This window comes from Loa loa (genome assembly GCF_000183805.2).
Source record: "Loa loa unplaced genomic scaffold supercont3.62, whole genome shotgun sequence".
NCBI lineage: Eukaryota > Metazoa > Nematoda > Chromadorea > Rhabditida > Onchocercidae > Loa > Loa loa.
In genome coordinates this window covers 64,752-73,638 of record NW_018108242.1, presented here as the reverse complement: position 1 = coordinate 73,638, position 8,887 = coordinate 64,752, and the positions used below count along the sequence as shown (strand labels likewise).

The window sequence follows — 8,887 nt, the reverse complement described above, 5'->3', positions numbered from 1 at the left end:
TCTCAACTGACCAAAATCGATAGTGCAGAAGAAACTGTTATACGACAGTACAACGGGTTACACCGTCACACATGATAGAATCTGATCCCCTAATCAAACTGTTGCACATTGACAGACACAAAAACAGCTGGCTTTTCAAAATATATTGGACATATATTATGAAGGCCAAAGTATTAAGGAATCTTTCGTTTTGAATATCGAAGGATACCGTATTCCTGAAGTTTTTACGATTTATTAGCAAGTTCGAAGCCTAGTGACAAAGTTTGTATCCGAGAAACATTTATTAAAAATTCAAAGTTCCGTGGTTCCCACTTTTTAAAAATTTTTTTTATTTTACAGCATCTTAACATTGATTTGGATTTTTCTTTTCCAATCAAATCACATGACATCTGATAATACAACTGAGCACAAAAATGGCATAAATTAGCGCACGCTGTTTTACAAAAAAATTAAAAGAAATGAGAGAAATATTGCGGTTTTGGTTTTGTCCTTCTAAGTAACCACTAAAATTGACATTTTTCGAAAGCAGCCCTCTTCCACTGATCTTTGAATACACTCCAACCTTCTTTAAATGTTGTACTTTTTTTTCTCTAATATACTCTCTCTGGAAATACACTACCATCTCCTCCTGAGTCCACCTTACTACTTCATCTCAAATAATAAGACAATATACTACCTAAACTCTGAATTCGAAACAGTTTTACTAAGAGTCTGTTCATGCATAATCACTTCTGCCTTCAAAACCTCAACTTTTTGTAAGATCTTCTCGTTCATAAGAGCTTCAATATCCTGAAATGAACTATTTTGATTAGTGAATGGCAGAAAACCAACCATAAGCATCAACAGTAAATAGTTTCATTTTTTCTATCTTCTCCTATTTTGCACTTGCGAATGAACCGAATTTTTAAATCAATTTTTTCCAAAAAACAAGAGGCGAAATATCTGAAAAATGAACAACTGGCAGGATATTTGAGCGGAGAGGTAATGCTCAGCAGATCAGAAGCAAAGCTCCAAAGGGATTATTAACATAGCACCTGAGCAAATTAATGAATTCAAAGAGTGAATATACTATTGAAAGAGTGAATATTTCTGTAGTTCAGTTAGAAAGGACTAGAAGGCTTCAAAGGAACTTTAATAAAGTAGGGCGGTTAAATAAAATTTCAAGTCAAGAGAAATGAATGCATTACCATATGATCCTGTGCAACGATTACTGGATTATAACGAAAATAATAATCTTTCCAGACTTTGATACACATTAAACGGGTGTTGGGACGCAACACATCAACAAATCTAGGGTACTGATTGTAGAACGGATTGAGAAAGCGCCTTTTTTCAGTAATAATGTAAGACCATAGCGATACTGTGTTTTCCTTTACATGCTGAAAGAACTTGACTGAGTAGTCAACGAATGCTGCAATTCGAGTTGTCAATACATTGCGCTCCATCACGCAATGATTTGAATACCAATAATTGAGAATAAAGAACATGAGACTTTTTTAAGCGAAAGTCTCACTTGATCGCGATGTCGTTGCTTCTCACTGTTGTATAAGAATGTCCCAAAACGACAAGAATATAACTCATCCAGTAATGTTATCAGGAATGACGAATTGAATTCGAAGGCGTATGGAAACTAAATGATGTAAGAAAATATGTAGAAAAGTTATACGGAAATCAAATGGAAAACAATATCAATAAGATGAAACGGCATGACTTATCAAAAGCGAACATAACTAGACTAAGAAACAAGAAAACAGTGAAGAGAACTAGCACATTATCTTCTGCTGGCATTATGAATTCACAGAAGAAAACTTCAGTATGAAAAAAGTGCAGGAAGTCTGTCCTTGAATCAAAATAGCAGCTGTAGCTTGGCTTCCTTACCTGATTCATGATTTGCCACACACAGTCAATGAACTGTACAAATATAGGAGATCTCTCGTTATCACTATGTTTGTCTTCTCCATGTCCCACACGCTGCAATGCGCACTGCTCACTTATTAATCACGGAAGAATGTTGTTTTTCGGGAAGAATAAAGATAGAAAAAAAATTCTTTACGATTTAACATACATGGGCGAATTTATGGCCGAAACTGCACCATTCCTTCTCCACCAGTACTGCAAATCCTTTAATAGTTCGATAATATGGATCTAGCTCCAGCATCGCCAACGAAGTCAACTAAACAAATCATGTCAGTACAATCAGTATTTAACAAAATTATTTTACAAAGAAGTAATAAACTAAAGGCATACCTGGGCAGTTCTGTCCCAGCCGTCACTACAGTGAACCAGCACAGATGCCTTGTTATCCTCTACTTCGCGAGCAATTTGGGTTGCACCATCCAGAACTGTCTGCAGAACAGCATTTCCATGCATCTCACAATGTTCCAACCTAACTCTCTCTTATACTGTTCAATTATTGTTACTTAGCAGATTATCACCGGGGAAATATAGTTGAGAAGAAGTTACATAGCATATACATAATTGTGGCGATTACAAAGCCATAAATTCAATTTAAAAATGCTACTAAAAAATGGCATAAAGTAACTTAGCACCAAGCAATCTTTTGACATTACGATAAAAAAAAATTCCATGAAAGCACGGTGAAAGAATAATTCAAAAAGCAGCTGCCATAGCATCATCTCAATTGTTCGCAAAATGAAAGAGGTAGACGAACCTGGATGTGGTTCAACCATTTCGTTTCATCCAACATACGAAACCAGTTCTTTTCATCAACACGAGGAAATGATACATCTTTCAATTTTCGCAGCCTACAATAGGAGCTCTCCATTATCTCTGCACATTGACTTTTTTATTTTGAAATTTTGAATCGCAACTTCAATACAAAGGATTGGCTTATAGCATACAGAAATTTTTGTAACAACTCTTGGCTGTATCAACTTTTACGATCATTTTAATTTATTAAATTTCTCAAAATATCCTTTAGCATTTTTAATAGTAATACAACTCATTATTAACTAAATATACCGGTTATGTATGACAGCTTTATAAGAACCTTTTTAGAGAATTAAACTGATAAATCAGTCCACTTATAAAGTGTATTGTGCAGTCCGATGATTAACTGCTCCAAAAGCAATATCTTCATATGTATTAGAGCAGTGTCACTTTGGTTACTGCTCCTTATAGGTTTTATTGTGCGCACATGAAACCCAGCTATTTAAATTTTAAAAATACCCTAATTAAAGTCACACCAAATGAAAAAAGATTTTCGAAAGAGATTGAATGATCACTTCCAAGATCATAAAGCAAGTGTCTCTGCACATCGAAACATAAAAAGAGTCCCGCAATTTAAGTGAACAAAGAGCAGATATAAGGACAAAGAAGCAGCAAAGCACTAAATAAACTTACGATTCTCGAACTACATGAATGTTTTGTATATCCAGAAATATCAATCGGCAGTTAGTGTATGAATCTTCAAAACCACCACCTTTTGCCTAAAAATTATAGCTTGCTTCGCATTTCTTTCTAAAAAAAGGATAAGATGATTTCTTCTATGGATATTCAGAAATTAAAAGTGTAAAGTCACCAAGCAAGATATCTGTTACATTTCTACTACAAATGAAATGACTGGTTCTGGAAGTAATGTAGGAAAAAAAAGCACCTTATTGACTTTCGCATTGACGGCCGGACGAGCATCAAATATAAGTAGCTGGTGCGCATGGGCATTTGCTTCGACGATCATCTGTAGGTATCTGAAAATAAATTTCAACTCACACAGCCAATTATAAATGGGCATGTTAGAAATTCAGAACTACTGGGAAATTCTCCCCAGCTATGTTTTGAACCGCTCTCATACAACCGGTTCACTTATAAGTGCATTATAAGATTAAATATAAAACCGTTCATCTTCCGCAGATTTTCGAGATGTAACTCCAACCATTGGTTGTGACGATCGTGTTATTGATGCTTGAGAAGTGGGATGCAACCATGACAAGACCTGTCCCGGAAATGTTCCGTTAATGGGATACACGTGGATACATGTTACCAAAGTACATGCCAAAATGATTTAGATATGAATTCAATTACTTACAGGTATCCTCTGTTTACTTCGGAATTCACCAACTTTTTGCAAAAAATCTTCACCTTCTACCACAGCTGTCGTTGGTACCGCTAACTGAAATAGAACGACCGATACACAAGTGGATAGTTTACATTATCTTCCCCTTTTTCGAAATACGACAAGTAGTATAATCATTTATAATAAGAGATCCTACTATAAGAACCCGAAGATTACATTTCACAAATTTACCAAAGCAGGATAAGAATCGGCGAAGTCATATCGATCATTTATCTTGGTGATTCGCCAAGTTTCGTTGGGTACGTTCTGTAATACTCAACACATCTATTTCTCTTCAGAGCTTTTGTGTACCAAAATAAGGTGTGCAATTACAATATTTTTCCAACATGAGGTATTAATAAGTGCAATCATGAAAATATACAGAACAAATATGCTACCATTCGATTCAGTTCTCGGACAGTATCATAAATGTTCCAACCATCAAAAGTCCAGTCAGGCTTGAAAGATGTAGCAAAGAAGGACTGTAATCAAGAATCCAAATAACAGATGAGTTAGATAAATAATTCATTCTTAAAAAACTTCAAATCATTTCACAGTTGTTTTTTGTCGTAAACAAAAAACCAAAAGATCTGATTACATGGAGTGCATACACTCCATATGCATACATTGTGCATATACTAATAAACTCGACAGCATAAACAGAATAATCTAGGTTAAGCAAGGAGACGAAAATGATGTATCACTAATTTTTAATTCCCTAATGGTATAAAAGATAATAAAAAAGGATTGAATGACAACAGTAATTAAGAGGACAAGAGCATCGTCTTTTGAATGAAGAATTCCAAGAGAGTAACTTACAGCTTTATTGGTGACCGGGAAAGCGAATCGCTGTAAGCTTTCGTAAAGTGGGCGTCTACTATGATTCGTTTGCTGGTGAGTAAACCTTATATTGCGTATATCCTGCAAAAAAACATATAAACAATGATGAATACTGATAGGATTAACAGACTTCAAAAAAAGTCGTTACCTTGCAAGTGATCTCCAGTCCGTAAGAATCCTCGCCACGACTTACCGTTGAGTAACCAACCTTTTCAACCCGTGAGATGCATCCCAGAGGTATATCAAACTGACAACACTGAAAAAACTTTGCATCACCATTAACCAAGTATAAATATTCATATTAGACAACAATGCACCCACTGTTTGAAATGTCTAAACAAAAAAAAATAAAATAAAATAAAATAAACCTTGCTGTGTCGATTTTCGGAGGTTGATTTCGCTTCAAAACGTAGCCGATAATTAGTGACAAGCACCCTACCGTTCACTTTGCCTATAGGTGACATGTAACCAATGTTCGTCTCTGCAAATAAATATGAAGGATATGACTAGAAAAAATTTTGTCACTTTAAAATTAATGTGTCAACAACACCGTTATTTTCAAAAAGTTGGTGATTCGTTACTATCTATAAATAAATCCATCAGAGAAGCCAAGTAGATGGATAATTCGTTTACAGACTTTCGTTCAACTGGTGAATTATTTCATTGGGATTTTATGGATACTCTTCACCGGAATTCTATAGATTAAGCACATTAATAAAACAAATACCGGAGACACAGTTCTTGACATAGTGCAGCTAGGAAAAAAATCAAATAATCAATATACCCTCAATTTGTATCTTTTCTCCAGGAAGCACCCAAAACCGGTCAGCATGTCTAATTTTATTCTGAATTAAACCGAGGGAAGAGCTACCGCTAGGCATCATTCCAACAGCCTGAAAGTATTACCAATCGAACAGTCCAATTTTCATTTCAACAAACCATGAATTAATAAATCACCCCTCCGAGACCCGAAAACTATTCGTCACAGGTCATAATTGGAATGTCTTGACATAAACAGAATGTTGCATAGCTTACCGACAATACAACGGAACAAAAATCGCCATCTTGCGACGAATCATCACCTGAATCCATTCTTCCGTTTTCTTCACGTCTTTTACCCATAATAATTAACCATATTAACCATTAACTACAACCGTAACTAATCAGTAACTCTTATTATTTAGTCTAAAACGGCAGTAGCAATGGAAGGAAAAATAATAATCGTTTAGAGGGTACATCTAATAACAGCCAGAATCGAAAGATCATCAACACTTTTGCAGGTTCCTATTGGATTCAGTTGTAACTTATTCATATACACCTTTCCCCTTTCTCACTATATGCAATCATGGGACATCCGCACCACAATGTCCCAACCCCAGAATTCCGAGAGAAGATACGATCATATAAACCTTCGTCACACTTCCCAGAAACAACCTCTCGACCAGGATCTGCCGAGAACATCACACCCTCCAATCTCTTCTGAAGAACGAAACATAATGTAGTTTGTAATAGTGTTGCAGGATTAACTACAAGTGTCGCTATCTTTGAAAGTTGGAGCGATGGGTCTCCGAACAAGTGCAAATGCTTCATCATCCACACAACTACGAAGATGAAACTTCCCCGATGTAATACAGTCCTTATATTTACAGAGTTACGAGGTCTACTCTAAGAGGTATTGCAGATAAAAATGAAGCACTGCATTCTCTGTCTTTCAACCACTAAAAAAAATACAGTGACGACACTTTTCAATTCTATGTTAATTGTGCAGTGAAGTACATAGTGGATAAATTTTACTGAATACAAATCAAAAGAACGCTGCAAAAGACAGGAAAAAAAGCGAATAATAGGAAAATCAGATAGGCAGAACTGTTCTTGCTGTCTTTCTAGTCGTTTCTTTTACGATTCGTTCTCTCCTAAAAAAAACGAAAATTAAAAAAATAACTATAATAAATTAACTGCTCTGCTCCTATCTATCACGTATCTCTGGAGGTCATCTATAAATATGCCATAAAAAATAGACTACGAAAAATAAAGTTAGTAAGTTCAACTTCTAGGGTCTTCCTAAAATAAGAGAGGAAAGCGGAATTGGAGAAGATGAGGGGAATTATCAAAACCCCGTAATTCACGTTTTAACAGAAGCAGTGTAGAGTGATATATTTTCCAAGGAAATAAAAAATTAGGATGAAATTCTAGCTTCAATTTCTAATTGAAGAAAGACATAACGATGAACAAAGAACCATACCTTTTTCTCACTGAGGATAGCAAGTATATAGCGGAAAAGGTTTATGAAATCGATGAAAATTTCGATAGTGTGAAGTATATAATCCGTGTCACCACGACGACGCTTTTCACAAATTAGTTGCGTATCGTAAAGTACCAGAGTGCAATTAATCACAAACGCTAACCAAAAGCAAGTGGTATGCATAAGCGCAGAATGTGAGAATACCGCCGTCATCATGATGAAAAATAGTCCCGAAGTAATAATTCCTGCAATAGAAAAAACATTAATAGTTCACTTTTGCATAAATTGTTTGACGAACATGCAAAATACCTATATTCCCCTCCATATCAATTCAAAAAAACAAGTAAATGATGCAGAAAACCTCCAAGGTGTAGAAACTTTGTGGAAGGTGCATACAACGCCGCCATTGTGAAACAGCTGAAAACGACCGCAGCAGCTAGGAATGCGGTGAGGATAGTGGACGGATCAACCACTAAAGCTTTTTCAATAACTGGACCGGAACCCACACCTAAAATAATTTTGAAAACCAGTACATATTTGTCCGAATGGAATGCAAAATGAGTTTCAATAATTGAGCATTGTTTATTAATAAATTCTATCTAAAATATTAAAAGAAAACGTACCAGAAAGAGCGCAAAAAGCGATGAAATATCCAAATCGTTTACGTTCGTTATAAACAGTATGTGGGGTCTTTAATATTGCTACCATTAATAGAACGGAACCAAACAAAAGGAAAAAGTTATCATGAAGGAAATCGATGAACAAATGGAGCAGAGCTCCAAAGGTTGCAGCGATTAATCCCAATGCCAAAGTTCCATAAACAGCCCGCAGATGCTCCTGCACGTCCTTCTCTCTAAACAAAGGGGTTGGTGATGATGGTAATACACATAATTAACTACGAACATGTTAACAGAACCATGAACAGAAAAATATTTCGAAGCTGAATTACATTTTGTTTCACTAAACACGAAAGAGAATGAGATCAAAGAGATTCCAGATGATAATCAGTATCATCACAGACAGGCATTGTTTGCACGGTCACCACGACTTTTTGATTTAGGTTTTGGTGACCGCTGTTAGTTTCCAAATTACAGCCTAAGAGTTAATGAGCATTTATTACTGTTATAACAAAGCAAAAGCTTACAATTTATCATTCAACGAAGTGAAGATATTGCGAACATTGCGAAAGATGTCGCTGTCATCTCGCATACTCTCTCTTCTGTATGCCATGTTCTTTATCTTAATGAAAAGGCATCAAGCAAAGAAGTAAAACATCAATTAGTCCTTAAAACGCCATTCCCGAACCACATTACCCACAACACGCATACTCACCCAACCACACAACACCTCGACATCACCAGTCATGTCAAGGACCACAAATTTCTGTACTGTGGTCGTGTTTTTTATGTCACCATATCTTTGCCACCCTGAAAATCTCAATCCCAGCTACAGCTTAATATGTTTGTTTTCCTAGGAAAAATTGGAATGGGATAAATGGAGTAGCTCCAGTTGCGTGCATCATCAAGGACGACGTAGAAGGCGATGGTTTATCACTACAGTATCATCAAGGATGACGTACAAGGCGATAGTTTATCACCACAGTACTGCCGCCACATAACGATCTATTTCAGTATGGAAATTAGCAAAGGTATTATTGATGTGAGTGTTGCAACTGCAATGCAGCACGACAGACTTCCTGAAAGTCCATCTATCATATGCATCCGGATGTATAT

General features: G+C 35.9%; 2 protein-coding genes across 2 annotated transcripts; both read right to left on the bottom strand.

Annotated features, from left to right (window-relative positions):
- Positions 1 to 222: 222 nt before the first annotated feature.
- Positions 223 to 6,066, bottom strand: LOAG_10137 (hypothetical protein). The gene is made up of 18 exons (XM_003145664.2): positions 5,948 to 6,066; positions 5,697 to 5,805; positions 5,281 to 5,393; positions 5,061 to 5,168; positions 4,892 to 4,993; positions 4,471 to 4,554; positions 4,265 to 4,339; positions 4,046 to 4,129; positions 3,855 to 3,952; positions 3,617 to 3,707; positions 3,364 to 3,449; positions 2,672 to 2,765; positions 2,248 to 2,346; positions 2,066 to 2,173; positions 1,879 to 1,971; positions 1,514 to 1,630; positions 1,188 to 1,379; positions 223 to 789 (listed from the first exon to the last, which is right to left on the bottom strand). The coding sequence occupies exons 1-18, from the start codon at positions 6,032 to 6,034 to the stop codon at positions 673 to 675; spliced, it is 1,857 nt and encodes a 618-aa protein (XP_003145712.1). The 5' UTR covers positions 6,035 to 6,066; the 3' UTR covers positions 223 to 672.
- Positions 6,067 to 6,689: 623 nt separating this feature from the next.
- On the bottom strand, positions 6,690 to 8,531 carry LOAG_10136 (bax inhibitor I). The gene is made up of 5 exons (XM_003145663.2): positions 8,299 to 8,531; positions 7,778 to 8,007; positions 7,516 to 7,662; positions 7,155 to 7,399; positions 6,690 to 6,825 (listed from the first exon to the last, which is right to left on the bottom strand). Exons 1-5 carry the CDS (start codon positions 8,382 to 8,384, stop codon positions 6,796 to 6,798), a joined length of 738 nt encoding a protein of 245 aa, XP_003145711.2. The 5' UTR covers positions 8,385 to 8,531; the 3' UTR covers positions 6,690 to 6,795.
- Between the last annotated feature and the right edge of the window lie 356 nt (positions 8,532 to 8,887).

Coding starts and splice junctions, on each gene's coding strand:
- LOAG_10137 (XM_003145664.2), bottom strand. CDS start 6,034: ATGGGTAAAAGACGTGAAGAAAACGGAAGAATGGATTCAGGTGATGAT. Junction 4,340..4,470: donor TCCGAGAACTGAATCGAATG/GTAGCATATTTG, acceptor TGAGTATTACAG/AACGTACCCAACGAAACTTG. Junction 3,708..3,854: donor AAATCTGCGGAAGATGAACG/GTTTTATATTTA, acceptor ATTTATTTTCAG/ATACCTACAGATGATCGTCG.
- LOAG_10136 (XM_003145663.2), bottom strand. CDS start 8,384: ATGGCATACAGAAGAGAGAGTATGCGAGATGACAGCGACATCTTTCGC. Junction 8,008..8,298: donor ACTTCGTTGAATGATAAATT/GTAAGCTTTTGC, acceptor CCCTTTGTTTAG/AGAGAAGGACGTGCAGGAGC. Junction 6,826..7,154: donor CTATCCTCAGTGAGAAAAAG/GTATGGTTCTTT, acceptor CGTTTTTTTTAG/GAGAGAACGAATCGTAAAAG.